Source organism: Mauremys reevesii, linkage group 1 (assembly GCF_016161935.1).
Source record: "Mauremys reevesii isolate NIE-2019 linkage group 1, ASM1616193v1, whole genome shotgun sequence".
NCBI classification, from domain to species: domain Eukaryota; kingdom Metazoa; phylum Chordata; order Testudines; family Geoemydidae; genus Mauremys; species Mauremys reevesii.
This window is the reverse complement of record NC_052623.1, coordinates 167,484,771-167,511,051: the sequence shown is the minus strand read 5'-3', so window position 1 is coordinate 167,511,051 and position 26,281 is coordinate 167,484,771. Positions and strand designations below refer to the sequence as shown.

Below are 26,281 nucleotides of genomic sequence, written 5' to 3'. Positions count from 1 at the left end.
CTAGGGACACCATTCTTTACCCATCCTGGCTAATAGCCATTTATGGACTTCACCACTATGAATTTATCCAGTTCTCTTTTAAACATTGTTATAGTCCTAGCCTTCACAACCTCCTCAGGTAAGGAGTTCCACAAGTTGACTGTGCACTGCGTGAAGAAGAACTTCCTTTTATTTGTTTTAAACCATAAAAACTATACAGGCTTGAGGCCTTTGCCAGGCAATATATAGTCTTGGACCAGTGACAGCCCTGGGATCTGCTATAGTGGGATCCTGGAGACTTATAAACAGGAGCATTGTACATAACCACTGGAAAGGGAAGGTCCCTGCTTTCCATTGGAACAGTATACGCTTCTAGAGCTGTAAGGACCCAGGAGATCAGAAAGTAAAACCATGACATTTATATATATACAGAAAGCCTACGGTAGATTATTTTTAAACTTTTTTTTTTATGGCTCTTTCTGTGTTGTGAATGCTTGGACTGAGAATGAAGGTACCTGACCTTACAGATGCAGAAAAAATGCAAAGTCCCAATCATGTTTTTAAACTCTCTAAACATGCCTAAAATGTCTTTTCTGTAACAGATGTGGCATATATAGAACGTATGGTCGTGTCCAGTGGTGGTGCTCTGGGCTGAGTGCATAACTTGTGACAGCCTCGCATACGTAACATGGCCATCCAATCTCTGACTGATAAAATCCTTATACCACACTGCACCAATTTGTAGCTGTGTACAGGGTAGAATTTCAAAACCGCCTATGTAGCTAAGGAGCACAAGTCTCATTGGGGGTCACAAAGTCTTGTGCTTTTAAATCACTCAGGCACTCTTGAAAATCCTAACTGCAGTGTCTTTCTCCATCTTTTCCATGTGTTGTAACAATATGTGTTATATACAGTAGAGCCAAATTCACCACTGAAATAGACATATCTCTCTCAGCCACCACCACTACTACTGTCCCCAGTACACCCTTGTTTAGAAGGGCTTTTTCCATAGCAAGAGCGGAAAGTCTGCAGTCACTTGCACTGCTTTGCATATGGGCTTGAAAGGAAGACCTCCAATCCTCCGCTCTCTCTAACCCCACCCCAAACTTGTGGGTCTGGATTCCCCCACAGAACCCATGAAGGGGTTTGTGTGGTGTCTGGGGAAAGGTGCATGTGCCACTAGGGTTCCAGGTGAAATGAAGCATATTCCCCCTTTCCTAAATGAAATCTGTGACATATGGAGTGTGATGATGGTTTGTAATATACCTAAATTCTTAATGAGTTCTGGAGTCACTACCTAGGGTGGCCAGATCTAAGTGATTGTGAGAATCAGCCTTGGTCCCGCAGTTTTTTAATTTATTTGCCTAAAATGGAGATTCTTGAAATTGCTGCATGGACTCTTGAGGACAACCAGGTGTTTGTGACAAAAGCCTTGTTCATATGCTATCTTGACGGACAGGTTTTTGTTTGTTTGTTTTGCTCCCTTAAACTTTCGTGAACCTTCTTTTCTGCTGACATGAATGTAGTGGTGGCTTTTAACAGCTTTCCGTCCACACGCATGTTGCTTTTAACTTTTTAATTATTTATTTAAAGCAAAGCTAAAATAAAAAGCATTCAATGCTTCTGTCTTTTGAGTTTACATCAGCTCTGCTTCATGTGAAAAGCTGTTACAGCCTGTGTCTGTGCCAACAGCTTCATTTGAAATGTAGCATTTTTGCTCTTTCTGTAGATTATGGAAGGGTGCAGCTGATGGTTGTTCACCTATAATAATAATAATAATTAATAATTGGAGATATACCTATCTCCTAAAACTGGAAGGGACCTCGAAAGGTCATTGAGTCCAGCCCCCTGCCTTCACTAGCAGGACCTGTGGTGTGGAATTCAAAACTACCACGCAGAGTTGAGTTGTTCTTTCTCTTTTCAGAGCAGGGTACTCTTTAAATATGTATTAACGGTGATCATTATGATTACAAAGTACTAAATACGTAGGACAATGTGCAGTATGACTTTTTTTTTTAACATGCAGGAATCTTTTCATAAGTTGCAGTTAATGTCATTAAAATTCATTATTAAGTTAAAGGAGACATGAGTTCCTCTCCTTCAACTGCATCCTTGACTGTTTAGCTAAATGTGTGTATATTATATGTGTGTTTGTACAGCACCTAGAACAGCGGGATCCTAGACCATGACTGGGGTTCCTAGGCACTATGGAAATATAAATAATAATAATATATAGTTCTTGCTACCATAGTGTCTGAGCACCTTACAATTGTTAATGGATTTTATCCTCACACCCCTGCCCTCCGCCTTGTGTGAAGTATCTCAGGTGGTGAGCTGAGACAATGGGTAGATTATGTGACTTGACCCCAATCACACAGGAAATGTGGTTGAGCCAGGAATTGAACCCAGGTTTCCTGAATCCCACTCTAACAATACATTTATTAGACGACACTAGTTTCTGCCCTACCCACTCAGTGAAATTTTGACTGACTTTTACTGGCCAAAATGCCAGAGCCCTTATTTTCTTTCTTCTCGAACTCTTGGTGGCCTCGGACACCCCCGCCCACCCCCCTACCTTTTGAAATATGGCACTTCGTTGACTTTGGGGGCTCTTGCCTCTTACTGGCCTCTTTCTACTCCTCTAATTTGCTTTCAAAATCTCTTTTGATGGGTTCTTCTCTTCACTCTCTCCCTTTGTCGATAGGCCTCTCCAAAAAGCTCTGTGCTTGTCCACCTGCTCTTCTCTCTCTACCTCCTATTTCTAAATGATCTTATCCATAAGGGTGGCTTCAAATACCATCTTTATACCGATGATTCACAGATCTATCTCTCTGCTAAAGACCTGTCTCCCTTTATCCAAACCCTAACTTCAACCTGTTTCTCTGACGACATCTGGTCATCATTTGGCAACTGAGCATTTCCTCTCCCCTTCTCCCTTGGTGTTCTGTTACCATTGATAACATCGCCATAGAGGCCTATAATCTGGGCATTATCTTTGACTCACTCAGGCCTGGTCCAATTCTTGCAGCTTTTACCTACTTGACATTTCACAGATCTGGCTTTTTAGTTTTGGTATCCTGGTGTACGTGGGGTGCGTGGGAATGGTTTGTTTGTATCATTAAAGACATTATCATGCTCAGATGTGTGAGGGGGCAGAATTACTGTTTCATTGGCAACCATAAATCTGGCATTTCCAGTGCTGCTGCCACTGTTGCTTTGAAAGATATTTACATCTTTCATTTGCATTCCTTGGGGGAAATGGTGAGTCTATATCTCAGCCAAAACCCAATGGAATTTCATGGTACAAGTAAAACACCCATGTCTAGCTCAAAGGCTTGGACCCTATTGAATTTTGCAATTCAACAGCTGTGTTGGAGCCTCTCAAAATATAGGTTGCAAGAGTCCTTCATAATGAAAAAGTGACAGGAGTTGCTACCTCTGCCTGCAATAACATGGATATAGACTTCGCTTGTTTCCATACAATGAATAGTATCCTTTCAGAGGACATGTCAGTCATACAGTTTGATGTGCAGCATGGAAGAAAGATTCCATTAGGTGGAAAGATGTGAAAATAACAAAAAGTTTCTTAATCCTACTTAATTTCAGTACATCTTTCTTTGAATTTCATCCTGTTCTGAATAGTGTGTATTGCAGAACACTGTGTTTGTACTTTGATAAAGTTATTCCTGAAGTAGTTTGTAAGTAACGTGTTGCTATTTGGTACTCTCTTATGTCAATAACACATCTATTATTTTCTTCTTTAAATTACACTCATTAGTGGCATACTGATAGTTATTCAGCAATCACGGAAGCCTCAAAGTACTTGTCTGAACATCACTTATTCTTCAGATTGGATGATTAGCCAAATCCAGATCAACACAGATACATTGTGCAATTTATATTTTCAGTGACTATATAATTGCTTCTTTTCCTTGTGCTTGCAGGACCATTGAGGTTTCTTTCCCAGACAGAATCTGTCACAGCTTTTGCAGGAGACACAGTTTTGTTAACGTGTGAAGTAGTTGGAGAGCCTATGCCGATGGTACACTGGCAAAAAAACCTGGAGGACCTGATCCTGAGCCCCAGTGACACCCGAGTGGCTGTCTTGCCCTCTGGAGCTTTACAGATTAGCAGAATCCAAGCAGGAGACAGTGGGATCTATAGATGCCTTGCAAAAAATCCTGCTAGTTCCAGAACTGGAAATGAAGCAGAAGTCAGAGTTTTGACAGGTAAGAACCATATGATTTTACATTGCCCTTATGCTTCCCCAAGTATATGTGGCTCAAAAGCTTGTCTTTCACCAACTGAAGTTGGTCCAATAAAAGATATTACCTCACCCACCTTGTCGCTCCTGATGGGGGCAGTTAAGTTTTCTTTCCAGTTGCTTCTATGAGCTTACGAGTTCTTTATTTTGAAGAGCCTGGAGACATTTAGAAGCTTCTGGGTGTGAAGGTGAGTAGCTGGCCTTATGTGACTAGCCAAATTTCCATAGGCCATGGTTTGAGAGCTGATGCAATTTTAGTTAAAGGTTTATGTTCCTGTATCTATATCCATATTCATTCTTGTATCCACATCTCGTTCTATGTACCTTTTGGCCTGCCAGGCTTTCCACCACTCCAACAGTCTTCCGTCTAGCTCCAGCGTCTTTATTTCTAGAAATATTACCATGAATATAATTGAGCAACAGAAGATTGCTCTGCAGCATGATTCCGTGCAGAAATGCCTTGCCTTCTAGTCCTGTGTTTCTAAAGGCAAACACCAGTGAAATTCTACAAGGACATTAACCATCATATTTTTAGAATCTGCTCAGAAAGCCCTCCTGCTGGATGATCAAGTCTAAGGGGAAAAACAATTGAAGACAGTTGGCAGTTTTCAAAGAGACATTATTAAGGGCACAAGAGCAAGCTATCCTACTGAGTAGGAAAGATAGGAAGTATGGCAAGAGACCACCCTGGCTTAACCAGGAGATCGTCAATGATCTAAAATTCAAAAAAGAGTCCTACAAAAAGTGGAAACTCAGTCAAATTATAAAGGATGAATATAAACAAATAACACAAATATGTAGGGACAAAATTAGAAAAGCCAATGCACAAAACGAGATCCAACTAGCTAGGGACGTAAATGGGACCAAAAACAATTCTACAGATACATTAGAAGCAAGAAGACAACCAAGGACAGAGTAGGCCCATTACTCAATGAGGGGGAAAAGCCAATAACAGAAAATGTGCACATGGCAGAGGTGCTTAATGACTTCTTTGTTTTGGTTTTCACCAATAAGGATGGTGGTGATTGGACATCTAACGTAGTGAATACCAGTGAAAATGATGTAGGATCAGAGTCTAAAATAGGAAAGAACAAGTCAAAAATTACTTAGACAAGTTAGATGTTTTCAAATCAGCAGGGCTTGATGAAATGCAGCCTAGAATACTCAGGGAGCTGACTGAGGAGGTATCTGAGCCATTAGCAATTATCTTTGAATAGTCACGGAAGATGGGAGACATTCCAGAAGACTGGAAAAGAGCAAATATAGTGCCCATCTATAGAAAGGGACATAAGGACAACCTGGTAAATTACAGACCAGTCAGCTTAACTTCTGTATCCAGAAAGATAATGGAGCAAATAATTAAGCAATCAATTTGCAAACACCTAGAAGATACTAAGGTGATAAATAACAGTCAGCATGGATTTGTCAAGAACAAATCATGTCAGACCAACCTGATACCCTGTCAAAGAAAGCTAACGAGCCTTGTGGATGGGGGGAAGCAGTAGATATGGTATATCTTGATTTTAGTAAGGCTTTTGATACTGTCTCACATGACCTTCTCATAAACAAACTAGGAAATGCAACCTAGATGGAGCTTCTATAAGGTGAGTGCATAACTGTTTGGAAAATCGTTCCCAGAGAATAGTAATCAGTGGGTGACAGTCGTGCTGGAAGGGAATAACAAGTGGGGTCCCACAGGGATCGGTTCTGTGTCTGGTTCTGTTCAATATCTTCATCAATGATTTAGATAATGGCAAAGAGAGTACAGTTATAAAGTTTGCAGATGATAACAATGGGAAGGGTTGCAAGTGCTTTGGAGGATAGGATTAAAATTCAAAATGATCTGGACAAACTGGAGAAATGGTCTGAAGTAAACAGGATGAAATTCAATAAGGACAAATGCAAAGTACTCTATTTAGAAAGGAATGATCAGTTGCACACATACAAAATGGGAAATGACTGCCTAGGAAGGAGTACTGTGGAAAGGGATCTGGGGGTCATAGTGGATCACAAGCTAAATATGAGTCAACAGTGTAATACTGTTGCAAAAAAAGGAAACATCATTCTGGGATGTATTAACAGGAGTGTTGTAAGCAAGATACGAGAAGTAATTCTTCCATTCTAGTCCATGCTGATTAGGCCTCAGCTGGAGTATTGTGTCCCATTCTGGGCACCGCATTTCAAGAAAGATGTGGACAAATTGGAGAGAGTCCAGAGAAGAGAAACACAAATGATTAAATATGTAGAAAACGTGACCTATGAAGGAAGATTGAAAAAAAACTGGGTTTGTTTAGTCTGGAGAAGAGAAGACTGAGAGGGGACATAACAGTTTTCAACTAATAGAAGGTTGTTACAAGGAGGAGGGAGAAAATTTGTTTTTTTCTTAATCTCTGAGGATAGGACAAGAAGCAATGGGCTTAAATTGCAGCAAGGGAGGTTTAGGTTGAACATTAGGAAAAACTTCCTAACTGTCAGAGTGGTTAAGCACTGGAATAAATTGCCTAGGGAGAGGGATTTTTAAGACCTTTTTGGACAAACACCTGTCAGAGATAGTCTAGATAATATTTAGTCCTGCCTTGAGTGCAGGGGATTGGACTACATGATCTCTCGAGGTCTCTTCCAGTTCTATGATTCTGTGATTCTATCATAAGCATATGTAACTTCTAGTTAAGCCAAAGGGCATGGTGCAGGTCTCTCGGACTGCTGGGGTGAAATCCAGACCCCATTGAAGCCACTTGGAGTATTGCCACTGAGTTCAGCAGAGCCAGGATTTTACCCATGAACTATTAGAATGAATCTGTCCATGTGTGGATCTCTTATAGAGACATGGCTCACGGAGTTCTGTTTATTCTTCCTTTTGGGGAGTGGTAGATGGCTCTGGGAACCATTGATTTGATGGGCAGAGCCAATGGGATTTGTGAGATTCAAACATTCTCTGTATTTTAGATTCTGATGCCAGGGCAAAACCCTGGGACAGCCTGGGATTATAGCTCCCACCAACTCCTCCGGATGCATTACAGATTGCTTGCAGCTTGGGGGCAGAACCAAACCCATCATTTGCTGGTAGCAAGGTAATACCCCACCTCCTGAAGTTCCCTGCAGTTTTTTTCTGTCTCAGTGGTTGCAGCCCTCCCAGCTGCTGAGTTTTCAGAGGAAATTCCAAACTCCATTTCAAATTCTTAGGCAGAACAATTCTTCTCAATAATTTGCCTTTTGAGAGATTGTATCCTCAGCTCTGCTTCCTCTTCTGAGGCATGGGCAGTCGGTGGTGCTCTGTAGGCTTCAGGAGAGAGCTAGGGTGAGAGAAGTAAGAGGCAAAGGAGGACTGTGTCCCCTCCCCTCTACTCCCTTGTCATGAGCGTCTTGTTGAGACATTGGGCCAATTCTGTGGGCAGAATGCAGTCTCTCTCCCAACTCAGACGAGGTGGGGTTACCTAGATACCCTTCCCCCTGGCAGGAAAGGAGGCAGGCAGGAAGGATTGGAAATGAACAGATTCCAGAGCACGCAGCCCCACAATCTCCACAATGGGAGTGAAGCCAAAATGGCAGCACACCAGATGTGGTTGCACCTGGGTCCCAGCCATGCTTCACACTATGGAGCACAGCCACCTCGTCCACTTCTCTACGAGTTGTGGATGGAGGGCACTGGGCACAGTATGGACACTGCAAATGGCAGTAAGGAGCCTTCATGTCCAGCTCTCTTCCCTTGCTGTGGCCTCTGTAATCGCCCCTCAGCCCTCTACTGATATACCAGGATTAGGAACTCCAGGAAAGAAAAAGACCTATCTGGCTCGTGTGGATCCCATGCAACAGAGGGTTGTGATTCTGGGGACTTGAGACTCAGAATCCCAGATCCATACTTGAGACCCAGAAAGGGCCTATTTGGGAGAGGGACACAAATAGTTCCAACCTCTCTTAGGACACGGAGATGGCTCTGAAAATATTTCAAGTGGTTTACAATCTCTGGACCCAATTTCATTTCCCCATCTAAAGCAGGATTATGGGGACAAGCTCCCATAAATAACTGAATAATAAAATCAGCTCTGTTTCCTCTGCTCTCCTCCCTGGAATGCAGCAGGGCAACTGATCCTCAGCACCTGGTTCCCTGGCTCATGAGATGAGTGCAGCATGGCGGATCAATACAGAAAAGAATAGGCCATAAACATACTGATTCCTCTAGGCATGCATGCATGCCCCTCACCTAAATAAATTGTTCCTCCTTAGGGCAGGAAGGCCAGTGGTCAAAATCAGCGTTAGATAATCAAATATTTACAATATATCTAAAATACTCTACACATAGTGGCCTTAGGGAAGAAGGAAATTTACTTACCTCTTTCTGAACAATTTTTCTGATCACGGTTCTCTACAGAGAAAGCTGAAGCAAACACACAAAATTACATATTTCCTGGAATATCTTGGATTTAGGACAGACACAGACATATGATGCCTGGGAAGTCAATTATAGGCCTGAGTTGAGAATGAATACTATTGATATAAGGTTTTATCTCAGAAGAATGTAATACAAGTGGTATCACTGAGATGGAAATCCAGTTCATACTGGAGCCTATTGGGAATTCTAAACTCATACACAGACATGATTCAATGATCCAGATTTTATATGATATCTATTCAGTAATTCCAGAGAAACCATCTACATCTCACTCTGTTTCATCTGTTGGCAGAGATCTAGCTCCAGTTATATATTCTCTGCTTCTACAACAGCTAATTTTGTGCCAGTATTTAAAAAGGGTAAACAGAGTGACCGGGTAATTATAGACTTGACAGTCTGACATAGATCCCAGGCAAGATAATGGAGTGGCTGATATGGAACCTGATGAATAAAGGGGTAGTAATTAATGACAATCAATATGGGATTTTGGAAAAGAGATCCTCTCAGACTAACTTGATTTCCTTTTTGTTATTAGATTACCAGTTTGGCTGATATAAGTTAACAGTGTTGATATCATATATTTAGACCTCTTTAAGGCATTTGACTTGGATACTGCACAACATTTTTATTTTAAAAGTAGCATGATATAAAATCAACATAGCACACTTTAAATAGATTTAAAACTGGCTAACTGATAGGTCTCAAAATATAATTGTAAACAGGGAATCGTCATTGAGCCAGTGTGTTTCTGGTGAGGTCCTGAAGGGATGTGTTCCTGGCCCTATGCTATTTACTATTTTTATCAAGATCTGGAAGAAAACATAAGATTATCCCAGATAAAATTAACAGATGACTCAAAAATTGGGACAATGGTAAATAATGAAGAGGACAGGTCACTGATACAGAGCAATCTGAAGTACGTGGTAAGTGGAGTGTAAGCAAACAATATTCATTTTAGTATTGTAAATGTAGAGATCCACAAAGGAAGTAGGCCCTACTTACAGGATGGGGGAATTCTATCCTGGGAAGCAGTGAGTCTGAAAAAGATTTGCAGATGGTAGTGCATAGGCAGCTGATCCTGAGCTCCCAGTGCAACAGTGGGGCCAAAAGGGCTAAAGTAATCCTGGGATGCATAAACAGGGGAATCTCAAGTAGGAGTAGGGAGGTTATTTTATCTCAGTGTTTGGCACTGGTGTGACTGTTCCTGGAATACTGTTTCCCAGTTCTGGTGCCCACAGTTCAAGAAGGGTGTTGATAAATTGGAGTAGGTTCAGAGAGGAGTCACAAGAATAGTTAAAAGATTAGAAAACGTGCCTTATTGTGATAGACACAAAGAGTTAGCCTTCTTTTTGTTCAATCTATTTCATTTACGGGGTGATGTGATTCATGTCTATCAGTATCCACATAAGGAGAAAATATAGAATAATGGGCTCTTCAGTCTAGCCATGAAAAGTATGACATGATGCAGTGGCTGGAAGTTAAAGCTAGACAATTTTGGACTGGAAATAAGATTTACATTTTTAACAGTGAGGATAGCCATTGTAACAACTTATCCAGTGTCATAGGGGATTCTCCATCAATGGCAATTTTTATTTCAGGATTGGATGTTTATCTAAAAGATATACTATAGTAATTTTTTCAGGACCTGTGTTATGCAGGAGGTCAAACTAGATAACCACAATGGTCCCTTCTGACTTTGGAATCTGAGACAGGTGATTGCAGAGAATCAGATTTTTTAAAAAGTGATCTTTACAGTTCAGTTCAGGGAATGTGTACCAGAAACAGATTACAACATCCACCAAAACACAGTGATTCATTGGGTCTCACAACATTTGTATCTTCCATGTAGAGTGACCAGATACCAAGTGTGAAAAATCAGGACAGGGATTGGGGGTAATAGGCACCTATATAAGAAAAAGCCCTGAATATTGGGACTGCCCTATAAAATCAGGACATCTGGTCACCCTACTTCCATAGATAACAGACCTGCTGTGGTTGCAGCAGTTCGTGTGTCTGATGGGATTTTCATAATAAGTAGGAAGAACATAATCAGCTCCACTCCAGAGAGATTCTCCTGCCTTGGGTGGAGCAAAGTTGTGCACCGCCCAACAATGTGTAAGGATCTGCAAGTCTATAATCAGGGTTGCAGGGTCCTGGGCCACCAAGAAAGCAGCATCCAACAATTTCTTGGAATATTAGGCACCACAGGAAATACTACCTGAAGAGGCCAGAGAGACAGAATCCTGCAGCCCCCTGATTAGTCCACACCAACTATTTAAATTAGGACATTGTCCTGCAGAGGTGTCAAGCAGGAATGAAGACTCTGGCTTGCTACATATCTCGTCTTCACCCCATCTCACTCCTGACTCCTGCCTTTGACCTCAGCCCAGTGAAGAGTACCAGTCCAGCTGCCTCTGCCCCAGCCATTGTGCAAGCGGGATACAAGATCTACATGGCACACATTGGATTAACAGGGTGGCTTCTGCACCCAGAAATATCTCACTCATCATAAGTAATTTGGTGGGCTGGTGATCAACTTCTTTGCAACTAGAAACAGAAAATAAAGTGCCCTGTGGCCTTTCTGTGTGTCAGGGCTCAGGATCTTATGCAGTGAATGGCATCTTGCAAAGCTGGGCAAAGTCCCTGCTACATCTTCTAATCTTTTCCACTGCTCCACAGGACAATACAAAACATGGGAATGAGATACAGCATATGCCTTTTTGGATGTAGAGACTATAACACTCAGGCTTGATTAGCTTGGCCCTGGAGCTTCAGATGCCTGTCTTACAGAGCTTTGCTATTGCAAAACCAGTCTTCCACCCAGGAGCAGGGAGGTTTACAATTGATACTTGCATGAAGTGGTGATTGCTCTCATAGAGCCCAACAGAGAAATCAACATATAGAACTTATTCTATTGGCTGGTTAAGCCAGTGAAACACATCCTTGAGTGGCCATAGCCCAGGAAGGCTCGGTGGTGGGTATATAACAGTGTCCAAGCGAAAGATCAAGTCTCTATAGTATAAAGTTCTCAGCATGTTCAAGAAAAGGAAGTTTTTATACAAACGCCAACCTCAAATGCTTTCTTGGTCATCAACCTTATTCCAGCTCGAGGAATAGAATATGTCCTTGGAACCTCATTCTGCTCTTTACAGCACTACCTAGGTTGAACCCCTGCAGGGGCTATGTTCTCTATCCATTGGAGAAGGCCTTTCAATGTCATTTTTTTCCTCTTTTGGCAGAGTTTTTCTCCATGTGTGGTAACCGTATTTAAAGGATGATTTTACTTCCCACTCTTGAGGCACATTGGCACAAAAATTAACTTTAATGGCTCAAAGAATAGGGAAACTTATCCATGCCTATCTGAAAATTGCCTTTTTTCAGGTAATAAGGTCCACAGATCTGGCCCACCCTTGAGACCAGTGGATTATGCAGAATAGAGATGAAAACTGGCATCCAAAGATTAGGGTTAGTTGTCGGTTGGTGGAATTTACCATGTTCTGCAGTAGGAGAAATTTTTGTGGTTTTCCTCAAAGTATATTTAACAAAATCTGTAACTTAAGAAAGTGTATTTGAATTATTCTGATTGTAGAAACTTTCTCAACTGGAGGATACATCAGGGGGAAAGGCATTCCCCTGCTGCTAGTTACAGACAGGTCTGGCTGGCCGTAAGCTGCAAGCAGGTGGAAGTTCCCATTGTAATGGATCTATAAGCCTCATTGCTTGAAGAAAGGGAATTTTTAGTTAAGCACGGATAAATACTCTTATTCTTTTGCTTTGGAAGTGGGGATGGGGAGGAAAACAAAATTTGACACCTTTAATTCATTTATCCACCAAATAGCACAAATTTATTTAGATCATTGAACCTACAACTCAAATGTTTCTTGTGGCATGATCAGTAATGCTCTAAATAAACAAGACACTACTGAACAAAAATAGGCAGAAGCAAGGTGTGTTCCTCTAAAATCAGAATGGAGGAAGGGAGGAATTCAAAAGAAGAAACATTTTGTTTTGGAAATGTCTTCCGTTAATCTTCTAAGAAAGTACTAAAAACTTGGCGAGAGATACTCTCTGTCAAATTCAGCCTGTAGATATGTGCTTCCAGCCCTCATTGATTTCAGTACAGGCACAACTCAGAGAGCAGTATCTGGCCACAGAAAGATAGATCTTGACAGTATTTTTTTTACACTGAGAAGTCATTTGAATCCCACCTTCTAAAACAACATTCCTGAGCCTCACTAGCAATATGGGAAGTGGATAGTTTGGATAAAATGTGAGCTGTCTCAGGCCATCATCCAAAGCCCAAACTAAAGCCAGATCTTTTCTGATGTCTGGAAAATTCAGTTTACTTTGAGTTCTTGCACTTCCTGATTCTGTGTGGGCCCAGAAGCAGTAGTGCCAAAATCCTGGGAGAATGGGTATTCTCATGGAATTTCCAACTCACTGAAGCTAAGGAGAAGTGGAAATTTCACAAGAAATCCTGTTCTCAGTGTTTTCAGTGCTGGGTCAACATGGCTGAATTTGGGATAAACATCAATAAATTCAGTGTTGTGTTGTCCAGGGTTTAACAAGGGGAATCCTGTAAATATCCCTCTGAGCCTATGGTAAATCCCATGTACCTGATGTATGTATGATGGCAGAGAGGAGAGCTGAGGGACTGGATAATCTATTCATTTATTTTCCCATTTAAACTGAAAATGTGCTGTCATTACCGTGACCAAAGACAGACACACCACGTTCAACTCTTATTTATAATACCAAATAGATAAGGATGTCTGGGAGCGTCCTCCCATGAGAATATTTTGATAATACTTGCCAGTTGGTGCAATCTGGTTTATTCCAAAGGCAAAACATTTTCTCTTGCAATGTACTGTATGAGAACCTGGAGTAAGTCATCTCTGGCAGGTATTTGTTTGGATAAAATGGATGGTGTAGTAATAGCCAAACTTGCCTTCCGCTTGGAGGCAGGATTTCAAAAAAATTGCCACTAGCCTCTGCTATCAGACTCCAACACATCACTGGATTAAATTTGGGATGAGCTTTGAAGCTACTGGATGCTTATCTGAGCAAAGGCTTTTTAACCAATCTAACACCCATTCATTGTTTCACTTCTTCCTTTGTTTCTGAATAGCCAGCACACATTTTCCCCCAAAGAATGCTTATTCCTGATGCACAGACCTAACCTTTAATTAAAATGTACCCCTTTACTTCAGGTTCCAGAAACATAACCTCAGCCAGACACTTTGGACAGACACTACAAGACTGCAGAAAACGAGAGATGCTCACATCACCACATACGCTCCTCTAATCAATATAGAGAAAAGAATCTTCTTGTACACAGAAAAGAATCCTAAGATACAAAATCACTCCCAAACTCATCCCTGGTGTAAATTGATTGGTCCGGTTGGTTTCTTGAGAAGCCTGTACCCTGCTGAAGTGCAATGATTTTTTCCCCAATGCATAAGTTGTGTAGTTCATTGTCTAAAAGCATTAATTTTCCTTTTGTAAATAATAACCCTGCATTGTCCTTAGGGGCAGATGATATTGATGGGTCTAGTGTTACCTATTCTGGAGTCTTCTCTTTTGTCTCACACAGCTTACCTCTGCTGAATTACAGTGCAGAATTTGCCACCCTACTTCCCCACAAAAAACATCACACACAATGTGCTCCACCAAGGACAGGGGCAGTTCCAGGCACCAGCGCAGCAAGTGAGTGCGTGGGGCAGCAAGCCGGGGAAAGGGGGTGAGTGGCCTGTCAGTTGTCATGAGGGCGGCAGTCAGGGAGCCTTTGGTGGCGTTTCTGTGGGAGGTCTGCCGGTCCCCTGGCTTCGGTGGTAATTCAGTGGCAGGTACGCTGAAAGCACGGGACCGGTAGATCACCCACACAACCACTGCCGAATCCACGTGACCAGTGGACCTCCTGCAGAAACGCCGCCAAAGGCTGCCTGACTGCCGTGCTTGGGACGGCAAAAAATATAGAGCCGCCCCTGCCAAGGAAGAAGAAAAACTTGCAACCTGTTCTTATTTAATGAAAAATAGAGTTAATTTGCCTTTGGGTGATCAGCTCCATGTGCACACTTGTACTTATTGGAGGGAAGAGGGAGGAGGGTGAATGCACCATAGATGCTGTTGCTGTTCCTATTGAAGTAATACGACACACTCTGAATTGCATGAAGGGCTAAAATATGCTTTGATGGTTGTTAAGTAACTTCTGCATTAAAAGACCAGAGATTAGAACTTCACATTTGCTTAAGCACCACTTAACCCCACAGCAATGTCAGAAGGTGTTCTCATAAAAGTGGAATTACTGTCCCAGTTGAACAAAAGTCATCACTATTAGGCTAAATTGGTCCCCTGGGGTGCTACAGGAATCTGTTCTTGGCCAGTTCTATTCAATATGTTTATCAATGATGTGGAAGAAAATATAAAATCATTGTTGGTAAAGTTTGCAAATGACACAAAAATTGATGGAGTGGTAAATAATGATGGTGAGTGGTCTGGGATCACTTGAACAACACGTATTTTAATACTGCTAAATAGAACTAGGAGCCAAGAAATAGGATGAGGGACTTAAAAAAAAAGACTCAGAATAATACTGAAGATAAGGAAGATGCCAGCCTCAGCCCAAACAACATACTGATATGGAAATGATTGCTTTAGACTTCTTTTTAATGCTATATTTAGCTTTCCTATCATCAGACATTAATTTATTTTGTTCTGGAACAGTTAGGTAAACTCAGCTGAATTATTCTCAGCATAGAATTGTAGAATATTAGGGTTGGCAGAGACCTCAGGAGGTCATCTTGTCCAATCCCCTGCTCAAAGCAGGACCAACGCCAACTAAATTATTTTAGCCAAGGCTTTGTCAAGCCGGGTCTTAAAATCCTCTAAGGATGAAGATTCCACCACCTCCCATTCCAGTGCTTTACCACCCTCCTAGTGAATTAATGTTTCCTAATATTCAACCTAGACCTTCCCCACTGCAACTTGAGACCATTGCTTCTTGTTCTGTCATCTGCCACCACTGAGAACAGTCGAGCTCCATCCTCTTTGGAACCCCCTTCAGGTAATTGAAGGCTGCTATCAAATCCCCCCTCACTCTTCTCTTCTGCAGACTAAATAACCCCAGTTCCCTCAGCCTCTCCTTGTAAGTCATGTGCCCCAACCCCCTAATCATTTTTGTTGCCCTTTGCTGGACTTGTTCCAATTTGTCCAAATCCCTTCTGTAGTGGGGGGACCAAAACTGGACGCAATACTCCAGTGTGGCCTCACCAGTGCCGAATAGAGGAATAATCACTTCCCTTGATCTGCATACTGTCTCTATATTGCTCTTCCTCTCAATACAATGTTAGAAAAGAATTTTCTACTCTCCCCTGCCTCCCAAGCATGTTGGGGTTTGTGAAGTTTGCAAATACAAAAAATCTTATTTTTTATGGCCTGGTCCAATTGACAAACTCTTTTCTTCACTACACATGAGGGTTTTTGCACTTTTTTAACTTAGTTGTCACTAATGTTGTGTTTGAAATTTAGTGTGTGTAAATATTTAATGTTCACTCCAGCGTAGCCAAGTCTTGCAATTTGATTACTGGGTTTGAAATATTTGGTGTTTTACTTAAATCCCCAGGTTCTGGATTCAAGTAACTGTTGGTTTCTGTTGGAGGAAGTGGTGAGAGTCTAGTCTCATTGGTTAAGGAGCCTAAGTGCACCTCACTGGCTCAGAAACCAGACAACAAATAAAAAGAACCCAACATTTATTATTTGACTTAAAATAATCAAATTATTTTTTTTAATCTCATGATTTTGGGGGCCTCCCTGTAACGAAGTGGGAATTTTCTGTAATATAGTGACACCTATCTGTGCCTCAGTTTCCCTCAATTTTTGCAAGGCTATGATGTGTGGAGGGTAGAAAGATTGTTTTGCTCTCAGGGTAGGCAAGAGACACAGGTATGAATGCCACCTTGGTATCTGAGCCTGAATGGGTCATTGAAAAAAGACTAGCTGAGGCTGACCCTATAGCAACAGAGAATCTGAGACAACAATGACAAATCCAGTCACCAGGACACTGATGCCAAGCAACCATAGGGAGATGGATTTCCCCACCTCTCTTAGCAGGAAGGCTGAGCAACATCCCCCAGCTAGAGAACAAAGGACAGAGGTGTCAGATAGGGAGGATGAGTGTTGGCTGCTGGAAGGAGTCAGGACTCCCACCTGGGATTTGATGAAGTAGGTCAGACTGAGAAACAGACAGACATCCTGAACATGGGAGTTCACTACAGCCTGGCAGGGCTCTGGACTAACCAGAATGGACTAACCAGTTCTCTATGCTAACCTTAGGACTTCCTATGTTGTGTTCCAATTGACTAATAAATCCTACAATTTTGACAATGCTATTTGAGTGTCATTGAAAAGGCTTGGTGAGGTGCATTAATCCCTGATGAGTGTACAAGTCTCTACCAGGAGCCTGTCTCATTTGGACTCGCTGGGCAAGGTGTGAAGCAGAAGGTGGCGAGGCCATGTTGCTTACCCTGGGGGAAGAGAGAGACCCCTTGGCAGTCTAGTACACTGAAAAGTTCCTCCTGGAGACTGTTCCAAAACTAAGGCCTGTCACTGATCCTGTGGATTTGTGACACTAGCACATAATTTTTAAACTCTGTGTTTGCAGTCATATCATTTGTACTGTAATTTGTCAGTCATGGCACTCTTTACTAAGTATACAAAAATATTACAAGTATTGTGGAATTACGTAGAGTAATAAAATAAAATGTTCAATGGACAGCTGTGATTTTAGTTCAGGGAGAAAAAATAAAAGCAGCAAGACCCAATGAAACAAATACTAAAAATAAAATTATTGACCCTAAACATTTTATTCACATTTGGTTATACCTTAAGCAGGAAATATAATACACAGAGTGAAGAGGAATTCTTCTCAATAACACTCTGTGTACAATTTACTGTATAGCACACAATGATAAGTATATAGGCAATGTATACCATGGTGAACAATGCAGTATAAGAACTTGAAAGGACAGGTTTGCACATATTTGAATGCTCAAGAATGCCGATAATGTTGAAGAGAAGCTTCTTGAATAAAGAGCGGCGAAGTTGCAAGGTGCGGAGTGATAATTCAGTAACTCACACACGTTTTGTGAAGCTCAACGTGTGTTTTTAACGTGCTAGACAAGTGAGCAGTGTTTTATTAAGGACAATAAGTAGGAAAAGTGGGAATAGAATTCTGGAGTTGTTGCTCATTTTCTAGGCCATATGGGTGAGCTGGTTAGGGGGAGGTATTAGATTTCAAAAATACCTATGTTCTCCTCATAAGTCATGATTTTGCTCAAATTTTCTAGGAAAATTCACCTTTATGGAAGAGGCCAAACAGGGATAATTTCAACTCAAAAGCTGATTGTTTCAGAAAGGTTTAAGTGTGTGTGAAAATAGGATTATAATTATCATAGATACTGTTTTCAACCTTAACAGGTGTCTGACAGTAGCTGCTTTACTTATGTGCCTTATTTTGGAACCTAATCCTTCAACTCACATACTCAATAAGCAATTTTTACTCATATGAGTAAGCCAAGACCAGTGGAGTTTCTCATCTGAGTGCAGGGTACAGAATCCTCATCAGGGTTCTGGTATGTTGGGTTTTTTTTAGCGTTGCTTGTAGAAAATTTGACTAAATACTTAAATTATAAAAAATTAAATCAGGATTTTGACTTCACTGAAGGATCATGTAGGAAAGGCTGTCTGTTATCCCAGGGGGAGACAGGCTCTCTTGCTATTTAGCCATAGTGGGACGGAAATTTATGGAAGCATAACACAGAACAATAAATCCATATTATTAGCATGATGTAGTTTCCTTTTTTTCCAGTATGAAAGTATTTTTTATGTGACATACCCATTAATTATATAAAGGTTTTGTATTTCAAAGCTAGCTTTACGCTAAGCTTTAACAAAACAGTGTCCTGAATTTCAGTCCTGGCTGTAAATAGCCGTGCACTCATAAATTGATATTTTTCCAGACACGGTATAAAATTTTATAGGTAGAAAATTAGTGTGTGATACTTAGAGAATATAATGGGATACTGTTCTGAATAGGCCAATCTATTGGCTACAAAACATGCAACATACCATACTGTTTATAGCATATATGCAGATGGATGGGGAAATAAATACAGATATAAGCATATATACCTAGTCAATGTGTCACTTTTTGCATAGAACTGGTATAAGTAAAATATCAGGAGTAACAGAGCTGTAAATGCAATAACAAATAGCTACCAAGAAACTTCTGACTTTTCCTTGTCTGCTCAAAACTCCTTGGCTTGTTGCCAGATTAGGGTTTTTCTTCTTTATTAAATAAATTCAGTTTCCTGTGATCAGTTTGGATAGGATTGATTTTTGTGTTTAAGGTATTTGATGCACAGACTTAGGTCAGAAGAAGGGCAATAATAGTATCATGTAATTTGCCTCTGAATGTATTTGAAATACAATTTGTTATTTGAAGACCCATTGTACAGGATGAACTTCATGAGATCTAACTAGATTGAGGATGATCTAACTAGATTGAAGATTGTCAGTAGGTGGGGAATAGATTAGTTTACAAATCTGGGGATAGAGACAAGAGTGAACTGGTTCTTTTCACTTTAAATCAATTTCGGACAATATGCCTTTACTTTCCAATGGCAAAGCTATTTTACACCACATAATGGCACTACAGATTTAATAATGAAAAGTGTTGGGTGCTAAAAAATAAAAAAAAATTATTCTGTCATAGGAGAGCTGAAAAATTAGAAATACTGGGTTAGATTCTGAGAAGTGCACAGGTGAGGCATGTAAAGAGGTGTGAAAGGTTGCATAAAGCTCAACTTCACCCTTCTCCAATCCTGGACCTGCTGTGTGTTGTGCAGCTGGGATCTTCTGGGTATAAAGAAGCCCATGCACCTTTGTTTTCATATATCCACTGAAGGTGGAGGGAGGAGGAGTGGTATAGGAGCTGCTACTTTAGCTCTTCAAGACTCATAGGCACTTGTGCCAGATTTGGGACTAGGTTGTGTCAGTGTTGCAGCGCACAGTGTTTACCTGCAACATGTAATGTGGGCAAGTAGCTGTCCAACAATTGTCCAGAATTAGGCAGGATTACTAGATGTTTAGAAGAGGGAACTGTGTGAAGGGTTCCTGAGGATGTCCTCCCCCTCCTGTTATGGACTCTTTATTTTGCAGTGCCATTAAAACCCAGGGTCCAGCTCGAAGCGAATTCTCCCTGTGCAGGAATTGAGTAAGACAGCCATAGGCAGTTTTAGAAGGCTCCCTACACAAGTCTTGTTGTAAGGGGCATGACCAGGGATTGGAGGGGCAATGTCATAGTGGACACAGCTATAGCTACGGAAGGCGCAACAGAAAACAATTGTGAGCCAAATCATCTGGATGAAAGAATTAAATAGAAAAATGCAAATGATAACTGGGAACAGTTTAAATATATTTTACAAGATGCTCAAAAAGCCAAAATTGAGAGAGATTACATTGGTTAGAAAACAAGTGTGGCTGAGACGGAAAGTAGAAACTGTGTGTGTGTGTGTGTGTGTGTGTGTGTGTGTGTATTTGATATATATTGAATACAAAAAAGGGACATTTTATGGTGATTAATATAAATTAGATGCTAGGAATTGCAGAAAAATGATAAGAGAAGCATAAGACAAAACCAGTGGCCAGCAGAGTTAAGGACAATGATTGTTTCAAGTATATTAGGAACAAAAGGGATCCTAACAGTACTTTTCCATCACTACATAAAAATGGTACAATTGTCAATATTAATGCAGAGAAGGCAAAAGTGTTCAACAAATATTTCTGTTCTGTGTTTGGGAAAAAAGACAGATAATGCATTTATATCATATGATGGTGATCAAATTTACTTTCCATTCCAACAGTAACTCAGGAGGATGTTAAAAAGTTAGACTTTTTAAAATCAGTAAGTCCAGATAAAACATGCATCTGTCAATATTAAGAGATGGCCAAGGAGCTCTCTGGACTGTTGTTAATGATTTTCAATAAATCACTGAACACTGGGGAAGTTCCAGAAAACTGGAAGAAAGCTAATGTTGTGTCAGGTGTCAGAGTGGTAGCCGTGTTAGTCTGTATCAGCAAAAAGAACAGGAGTACTTGTGGCACCTTAGAGACTAACAAATTTATTTGGGCATAAGCTTTCATGGGCTAAAGCTCACTTCATCAGATGCATGCAGTGGAAAATACAGTAGGAGATATAACTTTACTATTACACAGAGAACATGAAAAGATGGGTGTTGCCATACCAACTCTAAGGAGACTAATCAATTAAGGTGGGCTATTATCAGCAGGAGATAATCAGGATGGCCCATTTCAAACAGCTGACAAGAAGGCGTGAATAACAGTAGGGGAAAAAGTCTGTTTTTGAAGTTTTTTAAAGTTGCAATTCTGCAACAAAAAAGCTTCAAAAACAGATTCCAACGAGAAACTGCAGAATTAGAATTAATTTGCAAACTGGACACCATTTAATTAGGCTTGAATAAAGACTGGGAGTGGATGGGTCATTACACAAAGTAAAAACTATTTCCCCATGCTAATTTTCCCCTACTGTTATTCACACCTTCTTATTAACTGTTTGAAATAGGCCATCCTGATTATCACTACAAATGTGTTTTTTTTCTCCTGCTGATAATAGCCCACCTTAATTGATTAGTCTCCTTAGAGTTGGTATGGCAACACCCATTTTTTCATGTTCTCTGTGTATATATATCCTCCTACTGTATTTTTCACTGCATGCATTTGATGAAGTGGGCTTTAGCCCATGAAAGCTTATGCCCAAATAAATTTGTTAGTCTCTAAGGTGCCATAAGTACTCCTCGTTCTTAATGTTGTGTCAGTATTTTAAAAAGATAGAGGATTAGGTAGGTAATTATAGACCCATCAGCCTGACATGGATCTTGGGAAAAATAAGGAACAGTTGATACAAGGGTCAATCAAGAATTAAAGGGGGGTAATTTTATTAATGCCAATCAACATGGATTTATAGAAGACAGAACTTGTCAAACTAACTTTATCTTTTTTATGTGATTTCTTTGCTTGATCAAGGGAATAGTGTTGATGTAATATACTTAGTCTTCTGTAAACCATTTGATTTGGTACCACATGAGATTTGGATTAAGAAACTAGAACAATACAAAATCAATATGGCACACATTAAATGGATTAAGAACTGGCTAGCAGATAGGTCTCAAAATGTAATTGTAAATGGGGAATCATCACTGAGCAGATGTGTTTCTAGTGGAGTCCAGCAGGGATGGCTTTTTGGCCCTGTGCTATTTAACATTTTTTATTAATGGAAGAAAACGTAAAATCATTACTGATAACGCTTCCGGATGACCCAAAGACTGGGGAAGTGGTACAGAATGGAGAGGATAGGTCACTAGTACAGAGCGATCTGGATTGTTCGGTAAGGTGGGTGTGAGCAAACAATTCATATTTCAATATGGCCAAATGTAGAGTCATACATTTAGGAACAAAGAACGCAGGCTATGCTTACAGGATGAGGGGACTCCTGGGAAGCAGTGACTATGAAAAAGACTTGGGGGTAATGGTAATCATGAACTTCCAGTGTGTTCCTGGGGCCAGAAGAGCTAATGCAATCCCTGAATGTATAAACAGAGCAATATTGAGTGGGGTTAAAGGAAATATGTAGGGTTACATTCATATTTTCTTGACTGTGTGGATTCATAATTGATTAAGGTTATGGGCTAATTTAGGTGTATTACAGTTCCTCATTCTGTAACATTTTGCCACTGACAATTAAACCGCAGTGGAAGAAGCTTTTCCAAAACAACTGTTTTCTTGACAAAATTCTGGTACATTTAATTAAAAAAAACCCCTCCACCTAAATAGCTAAAAGTAATAGCCCCAATAATAAAATGTTCATTATTTCAAAGGCTTGTAAATATTTTTATTCCTATCACCAAGTCAGGAAAACTGAAGGTTCAAGGTCACACAGCAAGGCAGCCACAAAGCTGACTTCTAGTCCCATATTCCAACCATTAGTTGACTGCCTCTTTTGCAAACTGTAAATGTATTTTGCAAATATTGTCGCAAGAAGAATGCCTTGATGGGTGTCAGTACAAATGTTATGATCTTTTTACCTCTTTATTGCTTATCCACATAGGCTCATATGACATCCTATAGCTCTGCTAAGTCTGGCCTGAATTTCCTTCGGGGTGGGAAGCAAAATCCCAAACACATTACTACATTGTGGTTATACACTTTAATGCATTCTGTATATTGACAGATCAGTATCATTTTAATGACAGATTTCTCTATCGTTCTTCACACATAACCTTTGCTTCTTCGGTAGGATTAACTATGCAGCCTCTAGGCGTGATGGTAAGATCAGGTCAGGGAATTGGTTTGTCCTTGTCTCTGTGACAGGAGACAGCAAAATTGGTTTTTAGTAAGTATGAATCTTTATCTCCTCTAATCAAATTTAGAAATGTGACTATGAGCACTTATAGACATTAATGTCATATTAAAGGAATTTGTTCTGCAGTTTGCAATAGAAAAACTGCTGCAATAATAAAATAACATTATACTGGCCTGATATACAGTATTAGCAAAAATATGTTCAGCAAAATTCATATATATGATATGATAGTTTTCTTTCAGCTGAACAACTCTTACTAATGGACTGTAGTGCAAAAGTAATTGAGTACAATAAGAGACTGTGTATTTCAGGCCAGCAAAATAGGTCATTGTATGGAACCAGTCCCCATTTTCATAGTAATGTACAGCATAGCTCAAATGCAGTAGTGACAGTCTCTATCTCCTGCCTGGCACTCTCCATTTCTGTAAGGCTGAATGAGCCAAATTCCCTGCAACTTCCTTTGTTATTCCTTCTTTTGGAGGCTCACAGGGTGGGATATTAAACAGAAATTGAATTATTCTTGGCTGAATGCCATTTGATATGAGATTAAATGCATCACAGCCCTTATTTATAAGATATGATGCAGACATAAAATGTACCCCTGGTTTGATTAAAGGATTAATCAGTAAATAATAATGAATAATAACAATAAATTATGATGAGGGGCACTAGCCTGAGAGTGGGGAGACCAGAGTTTAATTCCCTGCCACAGACTTCCTGTTTGGCTTTGGGTAAATCACTTAATCTCTCTGGGTCTCAGGTCCTCATCTGTGAAATGGGGATAAAAGTACTTCCTAAATTAATTCTTTGTATCCAGCTCCAATGTAGAGGATGTGAGGGAGATTCCCATACGTGACCCATTCTTTTTAGGTGACATATCTAAGGAACTGTCCCAGTCTGAGGTGTCAGTAGGGATTTTAGAAGAAATTGATAAATTAAACAGTAATAAGTCAGCAGGACCAGATGGTTTTCACCGAGAGTTCTGAAGGAACTGCAATATGAAATTCAAAACTACTAGCTGTGGTATGTAACTTATCACTTAAATCAGCTTCTGTACCAGCTGACTGAAGGGTAGCTATATGATGCAATTTTTAAAAAGGCTCCAGAGGTGATCCTGGCAAGTACATGTCAGTAAGCCTATCTTCAGTACTAGGCAAATTGGTTAAAACTATATTAAAGAATAGAATTATCAGGCACATAGATGAGCGGAATATGTTGGGGAGAGTCCACAGGGCTTTTCTAAAGGGAAATCATGCCTCACGAATCTAGCAGAATTCTTTGAGGAGGTCAACAAGCATGTGGACAAGGATGATCCAGTGGATATCATGTACTTGGACTTTTCAGAAAGCCTTTGACAAGGTCCCTCACCAAAGGCTCTTAAGCAAAGTAAGCAGTCATGGGATAAGAGGGAAGGTCCTCTTATGGATCAGTAACTGGTTAAAAGACAGGAAACAAAAGATAGGAATAAATGGTCAGTTTTCAGAATGGAGAGAGGTAAATGGTGTCCCCCAGGGATCTGTACTAGGACCAGTTATATTCAACACATTCATAAAAGATACGGAAAAAGGGGTCAACAGTGAGATGGCAAAATTTACAGATGATACAAAATTACTCAGAATAACTAAGTCCAAAGCAGACTGTGAGGAGTTATAATGGGATCTCACAAAACTGAGTGACTGGGCAACAAAATGGCAGATGAAATTCAATGTTGATAAATGCAAAATAATGTACATTTGAATACATAATCCAAGCTATACATTCAAAATGATGGGGGTCTAAATTAGCCGTTACCACTCAAGAAAGAGATCTCGGAGACATTGTAGATAGTTCTCTGAAAACACTTGCTCAATGTGCAGTGTCAGTCAAAAAAGTTAACAAAAAGTTAGGAACTGTTAGGAAATTGATAGATAGCATGACAGTAAATATCATTATGCTTTTATATAAATCCATGGTCTGAGTACAAATTGAATATTGTGTGCAATTCTAGTTGCCCCAGCTCAAAAAAGATATATTAGAATTGGAAAATGTACTGAGAAGAGCAACAAAAATGATTAAGGTTTTGGAACAGCTTCCATTTGAGGAAAGATTAAAGATGACTGGGACTTTTCAGCTTGGAATGGAGAGACCGGGGGGGATATGATCAAGGTCTATAAAATCATGAACAATCTGGGGAAGTGAATAAGGAAGTGTTATTTATCCCTTCACATAACACAAGAACCAAGGGTCACCCAATGAAATGAATTGGCAGCAGGTTTAAAACAAACCAAAGGAAGTACTTGTTCACACAACACACAGTCAACCTGTGGAACTCATTGTGAAGGGATGTTGTGAAGGCCAAAAGTGTAACTGGGTTCAAAAAAGAACTGGATAAGTCCATGGATGATAGGTCTATCAATGCTATTAGCCAAGATGCTACCCTCTCCTTTGGGTATACCTAAACCTCCAATTGCCAGAAGCTGGGAGAGAATGACAGGATGGATCACTCAATAATTGCCCTGTTCTGTTTATTCCCTCTGAAGCATTTGGCATTGACCTCTGTCAAAGACAGGATACAGGGCAAGATGGACCATTGGCCTGTATGGCCATTCTTATGTAAGGACAGAATCAAGCTGTTGGTGTTTAAACCTAGGGCCTCCAGATTCACTGATAGATCATGCCTAATTGCTCCCTGCCATAATATTTGCCAGGGTTCACTGTGCACTCCCTCTGAACTGGGTGAGCATGCAGATGCTCCAGTGGAGCATAGACCTTCACGTGCACTGGGACAGCATGGGCCTGAATGACCCCCTTTTAATGCTATCCCAGCTCTACTAACTGGTTGGGGCAGAACGGGGCTATGGGTTGTCTGTACTAGGCTCTCATGATCCTTGTGTACAATGTCTGTGAAGGATGCTGAAGGGGCAGGGTGAATTATTTTTTGACCACTTCCCTTCTCCTTTAGGCATACTTGAGTGTTATTACAGTATTTAGTTTCTGTTTCTTTTTCTTTTTCATTTTTTTCTTCTTCTTACCTTTTTTCTTCTCCCTTCATGTATAGAGTGTGAATATGGCAAGTACAAGTGACAAATTGCATACAGTTTGGGCAAAAATACAGGAAATGAATTTGTAATATTTGTATTGCTATTTTACCTCCTTCTGGCTAAGGAAAAATATCATCCAGTAAACTTTCATAATCAATTTTTTTTCACTAAATATCACTAATAAAATCACA

The 26,281-nt window shown here is 40.3% G+C and overlaps 1 protein-coding gene across 17 annotated transcripts in view; it reads left to right on the top strand.

Annotated features, from left to right (window-relative positions):
- LOC120370532 (gametocyte-specific factor 1-like) overlaps positions 1–26,281 on the top strand; it is a 139,270-nt gene that overhangs the window by 53,270 nt on the left and 59,719 nt on the right. For 16 of the 17 annotated variants that reach the window (XM_039485466.1, XM_039485475.1, XM_039485509.1 and 13 more), the window contains one exon: positions 3,924–4,208. In XM_039485466.1, the coding sequence (XP_039341400.1) occupies positions 3,924–4,208 (285 nt within the window). Of the gene's footprint in view, positions 1–3,923; positions 4,209–13,843; positions 13,995–26,281 lie in introns of those variants that run through there. The other variant, XM_039485528.1, reaches the window with a different exon arrangement.